The sequence below is a fragment of the Benincasa hispida genome, chromosome 12 (genome assembly GCF_009727055.1).
Source record: "Benincasa hispida cultivar B227 chromosome 12, ASM972705v1, whole genome shotgun sequence".
Taxonomy (NCBI): domain Eukaryota; kingdom Viridiplantae; phylum Streptophyta; class Magnoliopsida; order Cucurbitales; family Cucurbitaceae; genus Benincasa; species Benincasa hispida.
In genome coordinates, this window is record NC_052360.1 from 19,619,584 (window position 1) to 19,644,384 (window position 24,801).

A 24,801-nucleotide genomic window follows, 5' to 3' on the forward strand; every position below is an offset into this window, starting at 1 on the left:
TAGATATAGGTAAGGCGTTGAACCTGGTTACGCTATTCGTTTTGGCTTAGCCCCACGAGTTTCATGCGAGCATCCAACTTCGGTTGCGTGCCATGTTCAACTCAACTCTTATCTTAACTAAATTTCATATTTGCCAGACAAAAGAGTTGTTATTATGCATTGATTCTGGTCACCTACTTTCGTTTTGGCTTACCTACATGGATGTCATGCGAAGTATCCAACTACGCGTAAGTACCTTTCACAACTTAACTCTTATCAATTTGGGTTTTCCCCTTTGTGCTAACAGCGGAGTTTAGTACATTTTTTTTTTCATTATAACAATGTTTATGTTGATCGCATCGACTCAGAACGATCCCACCCCCAAATTTAGAGGGTGGCAAGGTCCTCGCCAAAAATTGGAGACAAAATTGTTCATAGATGCACTAAAAGAGGTTTAAGTAGAGGTTTACAGGCAACAAAAATTAGACTGTCAAACTATTGAAGAAGCTGCTAAAGTGAAGTGAGCCATGCGACTTTTAGCGAGTGGATTTAGCGAATTTACATGAGTATCATTATGGATGCTAATTTATCAAAGCAAAAGAAGGTAAACAAACAAAAGAGAATTTCGAAAGGATAACACATGAAAATAAACAAGAAAAGAATAGACGCAGGCAAAATGGTGATTGCATCGACACTTAGAATTCGTGTAGAAGAAATCATTATGCGTTGAATAAGGGAAAGAATTCTTATTTCACAACAACTTACCGAAAGGAAGTTATTGTTGCACCAAAAGGAGTGATCACAACACACCACATCCAAGAAAAACAGTCGAAAATCCAAAACAACAATAATCAAATAAATCAACTAAAGAAGTTAACTAGGAAAGAAAAGTAAATATAGGGTAGAAGACGTTCCTGGAGGAATTGGAGTGAAGTCACCGCAAGGACTCTTCAACGCAGGGGGGTCAAATTTGTCTGCTTAAGTCAAGGGACTCATTGTCGTGACTACCAGAGCCCTCAGCAATCATCAGCCACATGACGGCCGCTATGTTCCTCAGACTGCTTCCAGCTCACATGAAAAATAGCCTTTCAATCTCAGGGTCAATACTGAATCTTGGTACAATACCTTTACTCAAATACTATTTGCAACTTGGTTGCACAAGCTACAATACGCCTAAGATCAAAAACAGGCCTGCGAAAATACAAAACTAAACAAACTATTAAATGCCAAGTCCCAAGAACGATGCCAAACACTTGGTGGGGAAAAATAAGTTGATATGGGTTAATGGTCATGTGATGGTCATGTGTTGGTCTGATGAGTATGGTTATGTGTTAAGCGTGTATGTGATGTTCATGCACTCCTGTCACAAGTTTTCTTGCTCTCTCGTCAAGTATAACGAGATCGTAAGTTTCTTGGGATGATCCAAGGTCGAATACAGGGACTTGAAACTAAAAGAGGAATGTAAAGTGATGCGTTTGAGGCTGAGAATAAAAATAAAAAGAAAGAAGTTGATTAACTATGCGCTACTCCTACTCCTAGCTAATCAAACAATGAGCAATTGAAGTCTAACTATAAAAATCGTTAGAGATGCAGTAGTTGTTAGAAGCAAGATTGGGGAGAAGACATCGCCAAGTCCCTAAGTTTGGTCGCAAGGTTAATCCCAACTCACCACACTCGTGCATCGCACACCTCTCAGTGGTCAGCTACATGTGTCATATCTCTATGATGCATGATTGATGTTGCGTTGAGCATAAGGTTATTTCTATCTCTAGGAACATTTCTTACTTTGCTTAGTGAGTTCCTCAACTACTTACCCTCTTGGACAGTTGGTTATAGCTACTTGTTTCTATTAGCAATCATAGACAAGCATTATGATAGCCTTGCACTAAACAAACAGGATTGAATCGCTACACTCGTGCATTGCATATCTTTCGGTGGACAACTACATATGTCATATCTTTATGACGCATGATTGAATGTGCGATGATTCTTGTGATCCACAATTAGCTCATGGTGATTAAGAAAAATCGATAAAATAAAATAAGATAATGGAAATGATGTTGAAGGATTAGAGAGATGCATTGATTACAAATGCATTAATATCTTAACCCAAAATGTAATATAATACAGAGGTGAGAAAGAGAGGTGGAAGGCTAGATGTAGGCAATCTCTTGCTTCCATCAGATGTATGTCAAGACTGCCGGTGGTGCAATCGATGGGTCATGAGTAGGCCCTCTCGAGCTCTATCTTCGGCGAAGCTCTGGTCATCTATCGGAGGTGGTTGTGGTAATGGAGAACTCTTAGAGAAATTCTTGCTTATGCTCTCACCTGTGATCACGGGAATCTGCCCAAGGTAGAAGTCCCAGATACTTGAACATTGGCGTCAAGGCTCTATTTATAGAGCCAAACGCTGACAACTTTGATAATCTCGCTCTGATTAGCTACCATCACTGACGCAGTAGGTGAGAATGTCAACATGCTCAGATCACTTGTAGAAGATCTGTTGTGCAGCTCAAATATCTTGAGGTATGCGATCATATTTGTTTCTTTTAAAGAATCAATGCATTCCTCCCATTCTTTGCGATCATACTTCTATCATGGTCATCATTCTGCAGTTGCGACAGCGCATGCGACCAACTTTTCTTCAGTGAGATCGACTCCTACGATAACTACTAAATAGGCACTTTGACGTAGGATAACGTATGATATGGGGTCAACTGGGATTTTTAGTGTAAATCAATGCAAGTTTATTATTTCACTTGAATTCTTAGTATTATCATCGCATATTTTACTCATCTACCCTCATTATTCTAAGTAAAAGGCTATGATAGCTTGTATTTCTACAAGCTATCAATTGTCTTCACTGACAATCATAATTCTCATCTCATACAATTATAACCTACTTCACCATAAAAAGTAGACCATTTGAAATTCCACCTCCCAAGATTTTTCTTTTTTGCACGTGCCGATAAACCATGCTGATATTTATGGTGCAACTTCCACCTACTTGGCTCACTTGGAAGTTCTTTAGCCATTGACACAACTTTCACCACACACCTTGCATAATCGCCAAGTCAATGCCCATGTGCAAACTTGTGGAACCGTTGACATCACATCCTCTATCATGGTAAAGTGGACATACAACGAGGATGATTTTCATCTTCTTCAGAGGAAGTCACTGTCTTCCCTGATGTGAAAGACACCATCAGCATCTATCTAGAGCCATTTGACGAATATGCTCTGTTTTTCATGTGCCCAAACTGCCTGCATTCCCAGAAACCTTTGCTGGAATCACTCTTAAACTGCATTGGAACATCATAACCGCTTAACTTGCACTTGTGTAGCCTAGATTATATTAATACATCATTGACTTGTACTTGCCACAACCCGATGTTGATCATTCATCAAATTTCTCCACATCAAACTTTATCGGACTCATAAAACTTGACACACATCTACTTCACTCCAAGCAAATCATCAAATAATGAACAACTCAAACTATTCACAAATACTGCAACCCGTTTCAAGAATTCTTTTTTTGATGTAGAAGGTCAGACAATGCTACAACCATAGAGCATACTTAGAAATTCAAGAAACTATAAAACTTGACACTCTGATACCACTTGTTGGGAAATACCTCCCACTTTTGTCACAGGAATAAGTAGAAAAATAACAGAGAAATTAAAAGAAAGCAATAAAACTAGAAATATAAGAATTTATGTGAAAAACTCCCAACTTGGAGAAAAACCACGGCTCACCAAAAAGAAATCTACTATGTGAAAATTTGTTACTATCACATAGAACAATTCTCTCCCCGATCCCAATTACAAGAGCACTCTCTCAAAACTTTTGACTACTCACACCCTTTTTCCATTCTCAAACTATAGAATACATCAAGGGAATTTAACTAGAGCTAGCCCATCCAAGCTTAAAGTATTTCTTACTGGGATGACTAAAAAACGAAAGACATGGACTCCTTTTATAGGCTTGAAGCCCATGACTTTCCTAAACCTATTTTATGTAGGACAGATCCATGATTTTCCTAAACCTTTTAAATGTTGGGCAAGCCCATGACTTAACTCTTTTTTATGTAGGATAACTACACTTCTAATATTTTGCCAAAAACCCAACACATAAATTATTAAATATCTTGAACCCCCTGACTAGTGATGTATTTATTACTAGATTTGCTTATTGTCCTTTTAATGAGACAATTTTTCCAACATTAAGGAGAGGAATTAAAAAGTTGGAAAAAGAAATTACATGGAATGCATCGTTATTGTCTCATTTAGATACATGTACAGATCAATGTGAACATGAAGTTCAGAAAATTATTCATTTGCAAAATATAGCATATCAATTACCAGATACATTTATAGATGCAAAGAAAGTAACTAAGTCACATATACCAGCTACAAATGTCCCATCGAAAATTGATATCCCAACACAGCAAGTTGTCATTAATGAATATAGAACATGCCAGAAGCGTGGTAGACCAGTGGGTTTCAAAGCTAAAAATCCTCAAAAACGAAAAATAAATAATAGAAAAAAGGACTTGGTTGAGAATGTAGATACCCATGAAGAAATCCTTGACATGACTAGTGAGAAAGGTGGAATACCTAAAAATAATAATGAGATTTCAATAAACTATGTCATGACAAGAAAAAGATGGAATCAAACTAATGTAGTTATTGACAACATTTTTGCATATAATGTTACTTTTAGTATTATATCTGAAAATAAGGATCATAAACCAAAATCTGTTGAAGAATGTCAACATAGAAAAGATTAGCTTTAGTGAAAAGAAGCAATCGAGACATAATTAAATTCACTTTCAAAACATTAGATTTTTGGACGAGTAGTTCAAACACCAGAATGTGTCAAACGTTTGGGATACAAATGGGCATTTGTGAGAAAAAGAAGTGAAAATAATGAGGTCACAAGATATAAAGCAAGACTAGTTGCACAAGGTTTTTCACAAATACGTAGTATTGATTATGAGGAGATATATTCTCCAGTGGTGGATGCAATTATACTAAGATATGTAATTGACCTGACTGTGTATGATAACTTGGACATACATCTTATGAATGTAGTCACAACATATTTATATGGATCTCTTGATAATGATATTTATGTGAGAATCTTAGAAGGATTTAAAGTATTTGAAACATATAAATCAAATTTTGGAGAATTGTATTCAATAAAGTTACAGAGATCATTATATGAATTGAAATAATCAGGACAAATGTGGTACAAACGTCTAAGTAAATATTTTTTGAATGAAGGATATCAAAATAATCCAATATGTCCATGTCTTTTTATAAAGAAATCACAGTCAGGATTTGCTATGATAACTGTATATGTTGATGATTTAAATGTAATTGAAACTCCTGAATAGCTTTCAAAGGCAATAAAATATCTTAAAAAAGAATTTAAGATGAAAGATCTTGAAAAAACAAAATTTTGTCTTGGTTTGCAAATTGAACATTTAACAAGATGGGATATTTGTTCATCAATCAACTTATATAGGAAAGTTTTGAAAAGATTCTATATAGACAGGAGACATCCAATAAATATTCCAATAGAAGTCCGTTCATTAGATATAAAGAAAAATATATTTCGACCTCAAGATGATAATGAAGAACTTCTTGGTCTTGAAATGTCATATTTTAGTGCAATTGGTAACTTATGTATCTTGCTAATAATACAAAACCAGATATTGCATTTTCAGTAAATTTATTAGCTAAATATAGTTCTTCTCTAATAACAAGACATTAGAACATAATTAAGCATCTACTCCATTATCTCTGAGGAACAATCGATATGGATTTATTTTATTCAAATAAATCAAAATTCGATCTAGTTAGTTATGCAGATTATGGATATTTATCTGATCCACACAAAGCGAGATCCCAAACAAGTTATTTGTTCACATGTGGAAGAACTGTTATATCATAGCAATCGATGAAACAGACCATAACGGCCACTTCCTCAAATCATGCTGATGCAATTCACGAGGCTAGTCGAGAATGTGTACGGCTAAGATCAATGACTCAACACATTTGTGAAACATATGGCTTGTCTTCTAATAAAAATTTTCTAACAATATTATACAAAGACAACACAGCTTGCATAGCCCAAACCAAATGATGATATGTTAAAGGAGATAGAACAAAGCATATTTCACCGAATCTTTTCTACATTCATGATCTTGAAGAAAATGACGACATCACTGTACAACAAATTTGTTCGAAGGATGCCTGGCAGACTTATTTACAAAAGCATTGCCAACCGCAACTTTTGAAAAATTGGTTCATAACATTAGAATGCGGTGACTCAGAGATCTTAAGTGATATTTTCGTGAAGGTGAGTAAATATATTATATTCTTTTAGGAATATATTTTATATGAAATATGTACTCTTTTTTCTTCATTAAGGTTTTTTTCTCATTGGATTTTTCCCAGTAAAATTTTAACAATGCATATTTCATATATATATGGGCATCTAAGGAAGTATTATAAATATTATAATATAGATGCACAATGCTTAGTGTGCTAAAAGCCATGTGTCAATCTTTATGTTGTCCATATGTCTTGTAGTTATTCATGCTTGTGTCTATGTAAGACCATATCCTACTTTTCACTTTGACTCTAAATAGTGGTATTTGGTGGATCTTAAAAATACACTTTAAAAATCACAAATAGAGGTTTTTTTTAGAATGTTGCACATGTTTTTATCTTTGGATCAACATTTGTTATTGTTATTTCCATTTTTTTAGTTCTTTTGTTATTTATGCTCATTACAAATCTTAAATTGCATTTAGTGAATATGTATATGCTACATGAACAACATATAGACTTTTGCTTTGAGCAAAACATTTCAAACTTTTCGAAAAAGGAAAAAAAAAAAAATCAAATATATATATATATATATATGCTTACATGGACAACATGTGGACTTTTGTTTTGAGTAAAACATTTCAAGCTTTTCGAAAAAGGAAAAAAAGAAAAAGAAAAAGAAAATCAAGGTATAAAGATATAATGCAAATCAAAATTAGATGTGTAAAGATAATTGGTATTTATGAGAATATTTGTAAATTTAGTTGCACTTGAAAGTAGTTGAGATATCTCATTTGTTTGTTAGGTAGCTAATTAAAGTCCAAATGCAACGATCACCCACATTATCATTATTTCACCAATAAATATTAAAATATTTTATTCAACAACTAATCATCATTCTTCTAACGTAAAATTAAACCACTTAAAAAAAATGAAATGCATCTCACAAAGATAAAAAGTGCATACATTTCATTAAATTAATCAAGTTTAAATTAGTAATAATAAACATGTACTCAATCTTTTGAGATCCGAATTGGTAAGATCACTTTCTCCGATCCTTTTACTATAAAGGAAAAAAAAAAGAAAAAGTTACATATGTTTCAATTCATAATAATCTAAATTTTTTACTTTGGCTATATTAATATAGTTACTTAAATATTCATTTTGATTCATTAATATAAACTAACAAATAATGATTTATCCCGTAGAAACAAGTTGGGGACTAGTTTAATAAAATAAGAGGGTATAAATTTTAAAAAAAAAAAAAAAAAAAAAGTTTAAAGGTATATATTGCTCTATTGTCTCTTATTTTTAGAGATGGTTGAATTAACATTTTAATAAAGTATCCATATATATTTAGGGTTGTTTTTAAATAAAAAGAAAATGAGTCAACTTATTTATAAATATAGCAAAAATTTTACTATCTATTAGTGATAAACCGCGATAGACATCTATTAATAACATTGATAGATGTCTATCGCAGTCTATCATTATTAGACAAAGACATTTTGTTATACTTAAAAAATATTTTCAGCAGTTTTACTATTTAAAATATTTATCCATTTATTTATTAAATTTAAGATTACCATTTAATTTAGATTTTTTAAAGTAAAAATGTCATAACCAGATTATTAAAAAAATTTAATTTTTTCTTTGTAATTATTAAACTAATTGATAATTTGTTGTTAACTATTTTATATGGATAATGAGGGAGGGGACCAATGGAAGACAAAAAAGACAGACCAACTCACAATTATATCATATATTGCTTTGTGACCTAATTAGGTAGTGTTTGTGTCTTAAGCAAATGAAAATCATAAAAATGTAAAATATTATTTTCTAGATTATGAACATTTGAATTGCATTCTTTTAGGTGCTATGGGTGGTTTTGGTGTTAATTTGGATTTTTAATTAATCTTAGTAGGATATTTGAATGTCTTGTTAACTTTTTTTTAAAAAAAAAATATATATATATATTTAGTATCAAACAAATTTATTTCTTGAAATAGAAGTAGAAGAAGCTTATGGTCAACCAAGTATATTTTTATATGGAAAAAAAACTCATCATATATATATACTTGAATTAGGACAAAATAAGAGTGGTGTAATTAATTACCCTTCTTAGCACCACCTTGTTTATTTATCCAAAAAAATTTATTGTTAGCTTGAGCAAGCTAGATATTTGTACTTCCTTTAATATATAAATGTTATACCCAACTTTTTTTTTTTTTTTAAGAAAACAAATTTCATACCTAACTAATTTCTCACCATTTCTTAAATATAATATATATATATATTCATATGTATGGTCAAATATAAGATGATCAAAGGAGATTGAAAACCAAAACAACCACTCAAAACTGACAAATTGATTGATTTTATGAGGCAAATGGTTCGTTAGTTTTGAGATTATGCAAAATTTATCGTTGGTTAGTTGGCCCAATTGAAAACCAAACCACTAACTATTCATATATATTAAAAACCCTAAACTCTATTTTCTAGATTTATATTCATAACCCCTAATTTTTTTATATGTGGTTGCAATACAATTATCTCTTTCTTATTTCTTCTATTCTTTTAGTCATAGGGTGATCATTTTTCTTATTCTTTCCCTTTTTTTTTCATGTTTGTTTATTTAAAGAAGAGAAATTAATGAAGCTGGTTGAACTGATCATTCTATCGATCGAAGCTAGAAACTACTAATTAGTCCATAAATATCGTTAATTTTCACCATCGATTGTTAGCCAAAAGATATGCAAACCGATCAATGATCACCCTCAATCAAATATTTTAAATTCATTCCATGTAGTTGATCTAAAAAAGCAAAATAAATATTAAAGTTGTAGAACACACTAAGTAGAAGATTAAAAAAAAAATGAAGTAGAAGAAGGGCAGATATCTAACATGAGCAAAATTCAATAGATTAAGACAAATGCTTCAATCAATCAAGAGATCAAATATTAGAATCTTTGACGAAAATAAAAAGGATTTGATTTATTATTTTGTAAAAAGAAAGAAATATAAAAAAGGTGGGTGAGATGGTAAGTGGAGAAGTGTTTGTTTTGTTTGAAATTGGTTGATTAAAGAAACCGCTCCCACTTGTGAGGTCCTTAAATTGGTCATTGGTAAATGGCAATGCCTTGCCGTTGCCGCCCCTCATTAATTACATATTTACTCCTTCTCCTCACATCACACAATATCTAAATGTATTGTTATTACATTTAGATATTATCATTATTATTATTATTATCATTATTATTATTATTCCAATGGGAAAGAAAGGAGGCAGCTGGTTCTTTGCTGTCAGGAAGGCCTTCAAGCCTTCCCCTCCCTCCCTTCCTCCATCTAAGGTATTTCTTTCCATTTCTTCCCAATTTTTATCCATCATTACCATTCTCGATCTCTCTATATGTCAATTGTTATTGAACCATATTTACTTTATCGGATTTCATATCTTTTATTTTTGAAATCCGCCAACTAGATGTTTTAGTCTCTAATGTAGGTGTTTTATCGTTTAAAAATTTTCAATTTCGTTTTAATTTAATGAAAAAAATTGTCTAATTAAGTTCTTATATTGACAAAATAATATCAAAGTTGATTTATAGAATGGTAATGTAATGTCAAAATACAATTTCGATGTTTTGACTTTGAGATAAAAGAATTAATTGTATGGTTTGATTTGATGAAATAAATTGTGATATACTTATGTGATTTAAAATTTATTTTAAGTTTTTGATTTAATGGATATTAATTTTGTGTATTTCGATATTAATTTTCAATTTTTTCGATTTATATAACATTTTTAAAAATTTATAGATCTATTCAACAAAGTTGAAAGTAGAAATTCGTATTTGAACATAAAAAAAATCATTTTTTACCCAATGGAAATCAATTAATTTTTAAAATTTGCAATTTAACCTACTAATATTGTGCAGAAATATGAAGAAGAGGATCCTGAAGTTGTGTGCTTTCAGCATTTTCCAGTAGTGGAGACCTCTCGTGAGAGCACTAATTCTACACCATTAACAAGCGTCGCTGATAAAAACCATGCTATCGCGGTTGCTGCCGCCACTGCTGCTGCAGCCGAGGCTGCAGTGGTGGCAGCTCAGGCGGCAGCAAAGGTTGTTCGGTTAGCTGGCTATGGTCGTCCATACTCCAAGGAAGAAAGAGCTGCAACTATTATTCAATCTTGCTATAGAGGTCACTTGGTAATTATTAATTAACTCTTTAATTAATTTCTTCCATTCTAAGAAATTATTGGTCTCAACATCATTCCAACCAATTATTTGACTCACAAAACCGTTTTGACTTGCTTCTTAAAAAAGCAATTGAAATGTGTTTCATTGAATATGAGAAGAGGGATTTAAATAAATGATCTCTTGATCGAGAGTATATACTTTAATAACTAATTGAATTATGTTCATGTTAACTTTTTTTTTTAATTGGTAATCTTTTGTTTTTATAATATTTTTTCTCAATAGATATACTCATTTTTACTTACCATCAAAATAAAAAATAAAAAATAAAAAAACTTTTCGTGTACATTTTTCTTTCTGATGGAGTCTCTTTCATATCAATTTTGTTAAAACTCTTATCAGGCTCGATGTGCATTGCGTGCATTGAAAGGTCTAGTGAGACTACAAGCATTGGTACGAGGCTACAATGTACGTAAACAAGCACAATTGACAATGCGATGCATGCAAGCGTTAGTTCGTGTCCAAACTCGAGTTCGAGCTCGCAGGCTTCAACTGGCACACGACAATTTTAAAAAAAAAGTCGAAGACGTTAAAGAAGAAGAACAGTTCAAACAGAAATATGAGAAATTGATGAATTCCCACAGAAGATATGAAAAGGAAACTCTAAGTAGAGAGAAAAATAGAAAACTTTCTTCGAAGAAACAAGAATCCGGTTTGGTTTATGAAGGTGAAAACCGGCGTACAACACAATGGGGTTGGAGTTCGCTGGACCGCTGGATGTCGTCTCAACCTTCCCAGGCTCACGACGACATGTCGGAGAGGACCGTTGAAATGAACCTGGACTCGGGCCCAAACTCGGCCCATGTTCCGAGCTACATGGCCCCAACTCAATCGGCGAAGGCCAAGGCCCGGAATCTGAGTGCAGTTAAACCGCAGAGCCCACTTTTGAGCCCATCAACGAGGAAAAGTTGGGCTCCGGACTCGTCGAGTTCTACAGTTAACCAGGCCCAATACGGCCCAATAATCAAAAGTAATGGGAGAAATACCCAATTACATGGTAGTGTCCCAGATTACTATGGTGGTGAAGAGTGGGCCTTTCCTCTTGGAGCCCATGGTTGAAGATGATTTGGTAAAGGTAGACCCATTAGTTGGCCCATATTTGTTTGTTGAATGTTATTTATTGGGAGTGATTTCATAAAAATATAATAACTGTCATAGCTGAATAGATAAAATATTGATTTTTAGTAGTGGAATTTTATTTGTTTTTGTTGTTTGATGGAACATGTTTTTCAAAGGATGTATTTTTCTTTTCTTTCATAAATTTTCAAAAACGAAATTTTAAAAATAAAGAAAACGATTTATCGTTTTTGAAAATAGACTAGGTTAATTCTATTTTAAAAATAAGTATACTAAACGTATTTTCATCATTTTTTTTATTTCGAGATTAAATATTTTATCCTTATGCTTAGTTAGATATTTCCTTATCCATAACTTTTAAATTTCATCAAATTGATGGATAAGCTCATTATAAAAGGTGTTGACATGTGCCCGAGATGACGCGGGGCAATCAACATCCTCAAAAATAGTTGATTTTAAAAGAAAATAAATATGAGTTGTCATCAATCATTTATATGGTGTGATTGGACACCAGAATAAAATTAATAGTATTTAATAAAAAAAAAATAAAAATGATATGCAAAAACTATAGTTGAATTCGGGAGTTGTTTGTGTATGGGAAGGTGTTAGCACCCTATAACATCTGTTTAGAAAAAGAGGGCCGGACTTTATATCTTGAATTTGAATCATTATTTAAATAAAGTTCATTTGGAAAAATAAGATTTTTAAAATAATGTCTTATTTTACACCTCATTTCTCCAACATGTAGAGTCATGGTCCTATAAAATAAATTGAACAATTTCTATCAATTTGACTATGTTAGAATTGAGGAAAAATTTCTCACCTCAAAAATGTCTGCACAATCTATCACAGAATAGCTTTTTAATAAAAAAAAGTTTTTTTAAATATTAATTAAATTTATTTTTTCTTGGAATCAAATCTTGGACTCCCAAATATATGTTCCCTCATTCTAGGAATCTAAAAAATGGACTCCCAGATATTTATAGATTCTATGGTAGGAGTCTTTTATAAAGAAAAACAATCTTAAAAACAAGTTATTAGAGAAAAAATAGATTAGAAAGCCTTTTGAAATAATAGATGTTCAAAACACCAGTGTAATTTTTTTAAAAAATAAAAAATAGATGACTTAAAAAGGGTTTTAGAAAGAGATTTTAAAAAACAGGGTTTTAGAAAGAGATTTTAAAAAACCCTTGAAAAATCTTAATTAGAAGATTTAAAAAGACTTTGAGAAATTTTAATTAGAAATCAACTAACATTTAATATGATATGATGCTGAATGTGAACGCAAAATAGCATATTAAGATTTTAATAAAAACATATTGAAAATCGATCTTAGAATCCTAAAGAATCGACCCCTCATTAAATTCTAGAAAATCAAACTCTCAAATTTTCTAGATTTTCTTGTCGGTTTTTTTCTTCTTTTTCTTTTGTTGCTAAAGAAGAAGATAGCTTTATAGCCAAAATATTTCTCCAAATGTCATGGAAACTTACGGGCTAGTTTTTAAAAATTTGAAATTATGCTAAATGTGTCTTAACCCAAAAATGAAAGCAAATTTCAAGAAAAAAAATGAACACAAAATTTGGAACTTACCCTTTTTGCAATTTTTTGAACTAATTTAGTTACTTTAACTAACCAATTTAGTTATTTTAATTGAATTATACATAAAAGTTAAAAAGTTATAAAAATAAGGCTAAAAAGGTGGATAATCAAAAAAATAGTAAAAGTAAGACGAAATTAATCTAATAATTAAATTTATTTTAAATAAGGCCAAACAGAAATAGATGGCTACAGCATGTCTCCCTTCATACATCCTTGTAGAATTAGAAGGTGGACGAAGGTATAGCCACAATTTTGTCAAGATAAAATACTTCAAATGTATTAACAATGTCAAGGGCGAGTAGGGATAAACAAGCACTTTATGACAAAATAAAAAAGAGTTGAAGGCCAAGGATAAACTAATACCATTGCAACAAAAAGATGTCAAGGGCCAAGATAAACAAGCGTCACACGACAAAATAAAAAGAGTTGGAGGTCAAGGATAAACAAGCGTCATCGCAACAAAAAGTGTCAAAGGTTAGGGGTAAACAAGCGGCTCATAACAAAATAAAAACGCTGGAGGTCAGGGATAAACAAGCGTCATCGCAGCAACAAGGTGTCGAGTCAAGGATAAACAAGCGTCTCATGACAAAGTAAAAAAGAGCTAGAGGTAGGGATAAACAAGCGTCATCGTAGCAAAAAGTGTCAAGGGTCAAGGATAAACAAGCGCCTCATGACAAAGTAAAAAAGAGCTAGAGGCCAGGAATAAACAAGAGTTATTGCAGCAAAAAAGTATCAAGGGCTAGGGATAACCAAGCACCTCATGATAAAACAAAAGAGAACTGGAGGTCAGGGATAAACAAGCGTCACCACAACAAAAATAAAATGCTTAGGGTTATGGATAAACAAGCACCACCACCAAAAATATAAGGATAAAGTCATTCACTAATGTGAGTATACATGTATATGCTTGCTAAAATATGCTTATTTTAATGATTTTTTTACTCTTCTTTAGATTCTTTTCAAAAGAAAAAAACAAGTTAAAAGTATACAAAATAGTTTGCTCTATCTTGCCTTGAAAATCTCCTTAGAATGATTATTTACCAAATAAAATACCATCTTTAATCTTCGAGACTGATGGTAAAAATGTGGATTCGTAAAAGACAAAGTGACCTTGTACTTAGACCTTGATCAACTTAAAAGGCTAAAGTCCTTAAATCTTTAAAGATTTTTTTTTTTTTTTAATAATCTTCTGCATTATCGTCTTTGATAGTCTTTAATAAAATGAAAGAATTCACTTCAAAACTGTTTCTCTTCTGCAACATTCCATGGCCTGCAATGCAATCCTACTCAAGCAAATGATACATAAACTTCGATAAGGAAAGCTGGTTTAACCCTATATATTAAATAAGGGAGACTGCCCCAAATGTCTTTAACAAAATGGGAGGACTCTTTCAAAATTTGTTCTCTTTTGCAAGCAATGATGACGAATATTAGATGTCCTGTAATGTAATCCATATCTTCAAATGTAGTTATACTTAGACGAATGATGTTGAATCTTTGATGGGAAAAAACTGGCTTCACCCTGTACATACTAAATAAAGGGAGACTGCCCTAATTGATGTGTAAACAAATGATAGCATCTCAAGATCATCATTTTTCTCAATAAACTTGATACTTTATAGGAGGCTTCCATTACATCAACTCAAATTTCAATAGGGAGTAGCTGATGCAACAAAATTTTGTACCCAATCCATGCATAACTTAATGTATCTTTATACTCACAAAGTGGAGGTATGATGGCTGAATAAACATACTTTTTTTTTATCAAATATAAGCTCATACTACTTCCAAAGGTTTTGGCTTGATAGTTTTCCAACCATCTTGTTATGGTTTTGAGGTTGTTTGGGCATTAAATATTTTAATTACATTCCTTGCTCAAGATTAAGATATGGAACTTTGTATTATATAGGATCGGTATGGCAATCCTAAAGGGGTGAATAGGGTTTATTTAAAACTAATTAAAACTTTTTACTACTGTGGGCCCAATTAAATAAATTAACAAACTTTTTGTTAACAATAATTTAAACAATAAATTCATGTAAATAAATTCAATTCAAAATAATCAAGAAGTTAATAAAATTACTTTAAAGCACTCAATTTGATTCTAATAATAAGATTGATGAGAATGTAGAAATTAATTTAAGAACTACCCATCAAAATATACAAATATCTTTAAGAACAAATATTGCAATTAATTTCATGTAATAAACTATAATAACATATTAATTGCAAAATGAAAGTAGGAGAATGATAGAGAAATTAATACTGGAAATTTTTATAGTGGTTCGGCAAAACCCGACCTACATCCAATTCCCAAACTCCTCTTAGGTATGTCACTATGAACTTGACTCTTTCCACAGCTTAGAGTCGAACCACTACACCTTCCTTTTTTGGGTGCAAGAATAAACTCGATCCTTTCTACGGCTGAGGATCAAACCGTTACAATACTCATGTTATGAGTTTAAGAGTAACCTTTTACAATAGATTTAGAAATGAAGAACAAGATGAGAAAAACTCTCTAAAAGAGTGGATTTACAAATTGTAGCACTCAATAAAGTAATCATCTCAATATAATGAATCTCTCAAGGATAAGATAAAAAGAAAAAAGAGCTTGGAGAGAATAACAATGGTGACTTTGAGGATTGTAAAAAATGTGTAATTGTTGTTATGATTTGGAGAAGAAGATGAGTTTAAATAGAGAGGAAAAATTGTTGAAAACCACATTTAATTTGGGTTTGGATCTTGGAAAAGAAAAATCAATGATGGAGATTTTAAACTTAACTAGTCGTTAGATACAAACAAAAAAATAATATAATAATATATATATTTTAAAATCCAACAAAAAAAACAATGTCCACCATGTATCCAAAACTAGCCCATAGACATAAATATAAAATAATATTAAATTCATTTTCTTTTTAAAACCAATCCAAAAATTAAAAGTCCACCATATGTCACTTCTTCATTGGTCAAGTGGAACCTTTCAATTGGTCTACTTTGATAAGAAAAATTATGCTACGTCATCAGCTTGAAATTTTTCCTTTAAGATTGTTTCGGTCATATCTTCTTCGTTTGAGGTCTGATTTAGGTAATTCAAATTGTGTTGGAATAGTTGTTTCGAGCTTTAGCAATGGACACTTCAAAACACTCAAATTGTTAATAAATAAAAGCAAATTTATTATCATCAAAATATTAATTAATAATTAATTAAAATTTATTATTTTGAGATTAAGAGCCAAAAAGCCAACATATTCGATCTTTATGTTGATTTCGCTTCTAATTTCCTCCTTAATCCCATATATTTCTTTCATGATGGAACAATAGGGGGACAAATATAACCAAAAATATACTTGAAATATAGAAGCCAACAATCCATTTCATAATGAAAAATATGACGCATGTGGCTATCACGATATCATCCAACTCAACAAAAGATTAAAAGGTGTCATTGTTATAAAGGTCTTTCCTTGACCTTAAAGATAGCTAATGACAATTGACACTTGCATTTCTCTAGTGCTCTTTAGTAGTTCTTTGGCTTCCCAGTTGTGAGGCTCAAGTTTTTTTGCAAGCATGGATAAACCAACTCATCAGATGGAGTTGCACTTCTACAGATGATAGCAACGAGATGCTTTGTTGCCCGTTCTTTGTCGATTGCTGATTTGGTGTATTTAGTTAACCTTTTCCTCTTCATTGAGGATTTTGAATGTAGTTCATTTATTTAAATGATGGTAGTGGCACCTGACTAATAATGCTCTGGCCTAAGCTGATCTCATGCATTTCATCTTTTCTTCTTGTGGAATCATGCTTATGCATCATTTTATAAACCTTCACTTTTATTACATTCTCAGTTCTTTCTCCTATTGTTATAATGTCGAAGAAGTTTGTTGAGGTATGTTCAATCATCTTATCGTAATATGAAGCATTTAAAGAGCTTATACACACTAATGACATTTCCTTATCAGTCAATGGAGGTTGCTTCTAAGCGACCATCTTTGACCATATTCCTTGAAAGTATTTCTTGCTTCTTTTTCCATATAATGGAGATTCAAATGGTCTAATGCCAAATTAGTATTGTGTGTGCACTGTCTTAATACTTATGCATTTGAGAGGTATCCAACTGCATGTACCAATGAGTGGTTGAGCCAATTAGACTATCAGTAGACGCACCAGAACATCTCAACTAAATTGACACCTTTTTAGCACCTCCATCATACCCCATACCCAATAGAGAATAACTTCGTTACCATAAGATGAACTAATGTGAATTAGGCTATCACGAATACAGTGTAATCAATATTTTGTCATTATGTGTGTGGACTAACATTTTTCAGCAGTACATGACGAGATGGTTTTTAAAGTAGCTATCCCATAATACTTTCTAAATTTCAGCATCTTGGACTTGGGTGGAATAATATGATGCCTGAGACTAGACAGATTTGTGTCACCTTAATACCTGCGTAAATATCAATGCCTTTTATTGCACATAATCTCTTTTTTAGAAACTTTAATCTTCCCCGCTGCCTATATTTTCATAATTCTTCTTGGAATCTTGCATGCTTAGGGTGGATACTGAGTCATTCAAATGGCTCACTTATTGTGAAGCTCAACTACAGTCTTGTGTAAGGTATGCCTTCAATTCTACCAATGATGGCTCTGACAGCTTCTTTGGAGTAAAACTATGTGGGTAAGGAGAGGTGTTATCTAGAACTTGGTTTTGTACCAATGTTGCTTATTCGAATGCTCTTGTTAATGGTCTATCTTTAACTGGAGTGAGTAACTCTAAAACTTTTGTCATATGACCTTTTAGCTCTTGGGCATCCTTTTTTATTGCTTGCACTTGGCTAGTAAACAAAGTGAGGTTAAATAATATCAACGTAAAAGGCTCCATGCAAAGTGAAGTTTGCTCTAAGCTCCTACATGAAAAAGGTCCTCAAATTGGTCAAAAGTCGCACATGACAGATTGACCAAATTGATTGAGAATTTTTGTGTGCTTGCACTAAAGCATAAGCGCCTCAAAGGTCAACAATACTCCGTCATTGATTCTAATCCTAGTAGGTAAAGCCTAGGCAAGAAGCTTTTGATTGTGTGTGCAATAATAAAATGCACAATAGATACACACAATAAAATTAAAATATAATTAAAGAATAAAAAAAAAATCAAGATAAAGGAAAAAATAACCAAACTCTCGAGGTAGAACCTTATGTCTTCAATGGAGTTGCAAGCTACCGCCACGTATCCAAGACGACGTGGAGCGACCAACGTCCTCAAAAAGAGTTAATTTTAAAAGAAAATAAAACATGATTTGCCACCAATATTTTTTACGATGTGATTGGACACCGAAATAAAATCAATAATTTTTAATAAAAAAACAAAAATTGTCTGCAAAAACTAGAGTTGAGTTCGGGAGTCGTTTGTGTATGAGGAAGATGTTATCACCCCACAATACTCGTTTGTGATCAAACTTTATATCCTGAATTGAAATCATCATTTAAATAAAATTTATTTGAAAAAATAAGATTTTTAAAATAGTATCTTATTTTACATCTCAATTCTCCAATATTTGGAGTCATGATCCCATAAAATAAATTGAACAATTTCCATCAATTTCACTGTATTAGATTTGAGGAAAAATTCCTCAACTCAAGAATGTGCGAAATTATTACAATTTTTTAAAATCTGTCATACGAATAGTCTTTTAATAAAGAAAGTTTTTTTTTCTTTAAATATTGATTAAATTCATTTTTTCTGGATCAGATCTCAGACTCCCAAATATATAATCCCTCACCTCAAGAATTTAGAAAAACGGATTCTCAAATATTTCTAAATTTCATCATAGAATTTTTTTAAAGAAAAATAGTCTTAAAAACAAGTTATTCCAGAAAAATTGATCAGGAACTTTTTTAAATAATAAAATAATTTCTAAATCTTCAAAAACACCCCAAGAGTATATTTGTTTTTTTTAAAAAAAAAAAAAACAAGATGACTTAAAAAGGGTTTTAGAAAGAGATTTTTTTTTTTTAAAAAAAAAAAAAAAAAAAAAAAAAACTTTGAGAAATTTTAATTAGAAAGTTTAAAAAAATTGAGAAATTTTGATTAGAAATCAATTAAAATTTAATATCAACATTATACGGGCACAAATATAATTTAAGAAACATTGTAATAAATTAAGTAAACATAAAATAGCATATTAAGATTTTAATAAAAGAACATATTGAAAATTGATGTCAGACTCCCAAAGAATCGAGGAGTTCTAGAAAATTAGACTCCTAAAATTTTTAGATTTTTTTTTTTTTTCCTAGGAAGAAAATGACTTTATAGTCAAAACATTTCTCCAAATTCCATAAAAACTTATTTGAAATTATGCCAAATGTGTCTCAACCCAAAAAGGAATGTAAGTTCCGAAAAAAATAAACACAAATTTGAAACTTACCCTTTTTTCGATTTTCTGAACTAATTTAGTTATTCTAACTAACCAATTTAGTTACTTTAACTAAATTATTCATAGAAGTTAAGTAGTAAAATTAAACTTAAAAAAAAAGTGGATAATCATAAAATTTAAAATTAGTAAAATTAAAATAAAATTTATTTAATAATTAAATTTATTTTAAATAAGATGGGACAAATATAGGTTGTTAGAAAAGGAAAAGAAAAGAAAAAAAGAAAAAGACTTGAGATGAGATAGAGTAATGTGATATGACAAATTAAGGAAAGGGATTTTTGAAAATTAAATGAAATAAGTCATATAAACTTTATGACTACCACCAGCCTCACCTCTGTCTAGTTGTCATCCTCAAAGCTTAAAACATCCATATCAATTAATTTCTATAAAAATATATTTTAAAAAACAAACAATTAAAAAATAAATTTGTCGCATGTTTTAAATAACTTAAATTGTTTTTACGATATAATCAAAATGACCAAGTCATCTCTTAAGTTGATGTCGATTTCATCGACCATATGTTATGGATAATTTTAGATCAAAAGGATAAATTTGAAAGTTAAAAGAAAAGAAACCGCTTTGAGGATGAGATAAAAACATATATTGGACTAAGTAGGCCAACTTCTCACTCGACCTTCGAGACCAAGGAACCCAATTTGCGCATGTGGCATCTCCACTGCCTCCAGTTCAATAATCTTATAGATTTTTATATTAGGTTATTTGATAATTCGATTTCTAAAGAAGATAGAATGAGACCTAGGTCAAACACGACTATAAATATATTATTATAACTCTTAAATCTTACTCTCAAACTCTCAAGCTTCTATCTTCTTTCGCTCATTCATTCAAGCATCAAAGTGTGAGACAAGCATCACAACAATATGTATGTTTTTTTCTTTTTCAAGCCATATTATTTTTCCTTTCAAACAAATTGACTTTGGTATCACGTGAAGATCAAATACATTGTTTTAATATATATTTTGACACTAACAATATAAGTGGATAGAAATTTAAGACTTTGATCATCTCTGATCAAAGTTAAATTTAAAAAATATTTTCTAGAATTGAAATCGAATGTTTTGATTTATTATTATTTTTTTTTTGGCAGAAATTTATGTTGTTTTGTTAGGGTTTGGCTTTTTAGGTATTTGCAAAGAACAATGTCAAAAAATGGAGATCGGAGAATCTTTAAAATTGGAGAGGGTGTGCTTTTCAAAAAAAAAAAAAAAGGACCCATAAATCTACATTGATTTTAGGAAAAGATTGGTAATGGTCTAAAATTAAATCATTGTTCAATTACATGTTTTCAACTCATCCATTTATGAAAAGAATAAATAAATTGGTAGGCGTACGGCCTTTCTTCCTTTATTTACTCCTGTCGGTGGTTGCCTTGTTTCTTCATATTTTTTTAATGTTCAAAATTCATTTTTTTTTCATTTGATTGAACTTGAAAAATAAAATGTTAATTTCTTTTCTATGATTATTTATTTTTCTATTGCACAAAAAGAAGGTTGGATCTGGCTTTTGAATATTACTTTGGTTAGTATAACGATTATAGGGGTGGAGATTGAACTCCCGATCTTTAGGGATGAAGATCATGTCAATTACCACTTAGTTAAACTCACTTTGGCCTCCTTTGGAGATTACTTACTCTCCCTTTGGATAAGTCGAATAGGGCTATTTATAAGTTAACCTTTTGACACACATATGTAATTATGTGTCGCGGTAGCGATGATATGGACGTTTCTGACGCTCAAGGTTGCAAGGTGTCAGTCTAGACTGGGTTCAGTTATTTTCAAGTTGGTATATATCCACTAGCTTGGCTAATTGACCTAAATCCTGAGACACTGACATTTTCTTTTTGGGACGTGCAATCCATATGCATTTTTCCTGTACCCTATGGGCTTTGGGTCTTGTCTTGGGCAAACCATCAACAATATATTTTATACAAGTGATCTATTTTTTAGAACAATTGAAATTACTTTCCTTTTGGGGGGTCATTTTCTTGTTGGAATCAAAATATCCAGATATCTCAAGAGTTTTGGTGTCATTCTAAACATGAGTTTTCGAGATTTTCACATTGGAGACATCTTTTTTTTTTTTTTCGTTTTAAAAAGATATTCAAATTCAAATTAATATTTATTTTATAAAAATCTTAAATTATTATATATTATCTTATTGAAGAAAATAACTTATAAAAATAACATAAACTATATTAATTTTAAAAAGAAACTAAAATTAATAAAAATAAATATATTATATAAATTCAAATTATAAATTAATGAATAACCGTGAGAAGATTTTTGGAATATTATGTAAATTTAAGATATTTTCGAGTTATACAACAAAACAGAGTTATCCAAACATTTTCTATTATCTGGAAAAAAACATTCTCTAAAATAAACATAGTTATTTAAAGATATCAGATATCAATAATTTCAAACGTCTATAATTTTGAGGATCCAAAAATTTTAATTATCTACATTCTAAAAAACAGTCAACCCTTTAATTAAAGATAATCGACTTGTTAATCGTCGCAAAACAACAACTTTTAAAAACTACCCATTCATAGTTATTAGAATAAATGATGTGAAACAAACTACCCAGCAACCCAATAAAAATGTGTTTTCAAAATATGGTCCCTATAATTTACTACAATGGGGTAATAATTGTGATGTATTTTTCAATTCAACAAATTAATATATTGACTGTCAATTTCATTTCAATAGGTGACAAAAGATTTTAAAGATGAAAGAGATTCATTCCTACTTTAAATACTAGTCAAATTTATTTTTCTTTATTTCAAATATTGTTAATATAGATTTAAAAGGTTGTCAAAATTATTTTGATTGTTTTGACAATAATTTTGTTTGAACAAAGGGTGAGGGATTGAGCATGAAAATGAATATGGAAACAATCGAATGATCTTTCATAAAAATTTAACCACCTAACAAAAAATAAAAGAGAATACGAGTATAGAGGTTTAAACTTTTAAATATCAAATGGACTTTATTAGAGCTTCATTTGACATTGTTGTACTTTTTTAATAATAATAATGATATACTAACAACTTATTTCGTAGAAAAATGATGGTAATGTGTAGTAAAATAGCTTTAAAATTGAACAAACTAGATATTATATTTTGTAAATAGACATTAAATTGTTATAATTTTAGTTATAATGACTAAAACAGACGTATCGTTGATAATTTACATTTTTTGAAAAAAATTATAAATTTATTTACATAATTGTTTAAAATGTTACAATTTGACCTCATCCAAATATAACTTAAATAATATGTTTGAATTTTTCCAAATATTTTCTATATGGTAAAATTTAGAGAAGGATAGAACATTATAGCGACTATATAATAAGGAAAAAATTATACCAAGTTTAGCGAGTTTAACTTAGTAATAAATAATATACAATCTTTCTCTTGATATTAGAGAGGTCTGATTTTCTATCCTCCACAGTCGTTGTGAAAAAAAAAATTCAAATAAATATATATTTAAACCAATCATATTATAAAGTTGATTAGTCCGATCCACATAACATGTATCACAATGGATGAACTTTAAAAATTTATTTTTTAAAAAAAAAAAAAAAACTATGCTATTGGAATGATTGGAAGCATAATATGATCATAATGGATAGTTTATTTATTTATTTATTTTAAAAAAAAGAAAAGTCCATACCCATGTTGACATTTGGAAGGCTGATTTTGGAAGTGACTCAACTTTACTAATAGCATTTCTCTCTCTCTCTCTTGTTTCTCTCTCTAAGATTGTATTAAAGTGTCAACTAACTCTACACAATGAATCTCTCTCACTCCCTACACTCACACATCTATTTACTAATTTCTACCAACCAAATCTTCTTTTTCTCCCTACCCCATGTGCTCGGAGCCGCCGCATACGCCCCACCGGACCTCTATTCCTACCCTCCCTCTGTCTTGGCTTCCGCCGGAGCCGCCGTGGATGCCAACGCCGCCGCGTTTAACTTTGGCCTCTGTTCCCTTTTTGTGGGAGGAGGCACCGGGGAAGCCGAGGTCATCCGCCGCATCCAAAGTTCTCTGGCCAGTCCCAGCTCTCGGGGAGCTGCCTCCGCCGCCGCAGCTTTTTAACGAAGCCAAACAGAGCACTCTACCATCGCCCACGACGTTGCTTGACGGCCCGGAAAGGGCTGGCGACAGATCAAAAAGATGGGGTTCTTTTAGGATGTTTAAGGATTTCGTTGGCGGCAATGGCAACGGCAACGACTCTTTGGCTGCCGGTGCTGACTGCGGCGGCGGAAGCGGGTGGTTTAGAAGGAAACGAACTTCATCATCGTCGGTTTCCTCTTATACAAGATCACACTTCTTGGTAACTCCAAATCTTTCAACTTTTATATATAATTGTTTTATTATTGTTGTTGTTTTTAAAGATGTGTGAATGAAAATGTTAAATATCTTTTTAATTGGAGCCCAAACAGCCTCTAATACATATATTAGAGGTAAATTTTAAATATTTAAAAAGTTAAGGGGTAAATTTAAATCAAATTAAAGGATTCTATTCCAATTATAATTAAGGATTACTTTTAAATATAGAAAAATAAGTTAATTTATTAAATAATATAACAAAATGTCACTGTCTATCAAACAGTGTTTATGTAATGTACTATAGGGATGATTATTTGTTTCCTAACTACTTATATACTCGATGATGACGTCGGACGGCGGCACGACTCGGACAACAGTGGACATGTGATGGAGTGTCGAATGGTAGCAAATGGACATGGATGGTGGACGATAGAACGGCGACAAATATGAAGATGGAGAGATTCTCGCGCAAGCAATCAAGGAGTCTCTTTTGTTTTTGTTAACTCTATATATACATATATATAAATCGTCAAGTATGATATATACTGTGATATATGATATATACTCCGATTTATGTTGAAAATTTTATGATGTATACTATAGTTTATGTTGAAAATTGAGTCCATCTAGGTTTATATATTATAGTAGATATTTTTGTTTGTATCAGACTACTTTGAATTTATGATATATATTGTCATATAAATGGAATTTATGATATATACTGTGATTTATATTGAAGATTGAGTATCGAA

At 31.2% G+C, this 24,801-nt stretch overlaps 2 protein-coding genes across 3 annotated transcripts; both read left to right on the top strand.

Annotated features, from left to right (window-relative positions):
• Positions 1-9,523: 9,523 nt before the first annotated feature.
• LOC120067874 (protein IQ-DOMAIN 1-like) lies at positions 9,524-11,780 on the top strand. The gene is made up of 3 exons (XM_039019485.1): positions 9,524-9,670; positions 10,256-10,528; positions 10,919-11,780. The coding sequence occupies exons 1-3, from the start codon at positions 9,590-9,592 to the stop codon at positions 11,633-11,635; spliced, it is 1,071 nt and encodes a 356-aa protein (XP_038875413.1). The 5' UTR covers positions 9,524-9,589; the 3' UTR covers positions 11,636-11,780.
• Positions 11,781-23,434: 11,654 nt separating this feature from the next.
• On the top strand, positions 23,435-24,787 carry LOC120067888. 2 transcript variants are annotated; one of them, XR_005479042.1, is made up of 2 exons: positions 23,435-24,053; positions 24,427-24,787. XR_005479042.1 is itself a non-coding variant. In XM_039019500.1 (2 exons), exons 1-2 carry the CDS (start codon positions 23,586-23,588, stop codon positions 24,357-24,359), a joined length of 474 nt encoding a protein of 157 aa, XP_038875428.1. In that variant the 5' UTR covers positions 23,435-23,585; the 3' UTR covers positions 24,360-24,787. The 2 variants fall into 2 exon arrangements, 1 of the variants encoding a protein (XP_038875428.1); XM_039019500.1 differs by having other exon boundaries at positions 24,354-24,787.
• Positions 24,788-24,801: the final 14 nt, after the last annotated feature.

What these genes read in the sequence shown, in the direction of transcription:
- LOC120067888 (XM_039019500.1), top strand. Translation starts at nt 23,586, where the DNA reads ATGTGCTCGGAGCCGCCGCATACGCCCCACCGGACCTCTATTCCTACC.
- LOC120067874 (XM_039019485.1), top strand. Translation starts at nt 9,590, where the DNA reads ATGGGAAAGAAAGGAGGCAGCTGGTTCTTTGCTGTCAGGAAGGCCTTC. An exon ending in CCTCCCTTCCTCCATCTAAG is followed by an intron (nt 9,671 to 10,255) that starts GTATTTCTTTCC and finishes AATATTGTGCAG; the next exon opens with AAATATGAAGAAGAGGATCC. An exon ending in CTTGCTATAGAGGTCACTTG is followed by an intron (nt 10,529 to 10,918) that starts GTAATTATTAAT and finishes AACTCTTATCAG; the next exon opens with GCTCGATGTGCATTGCGTGC.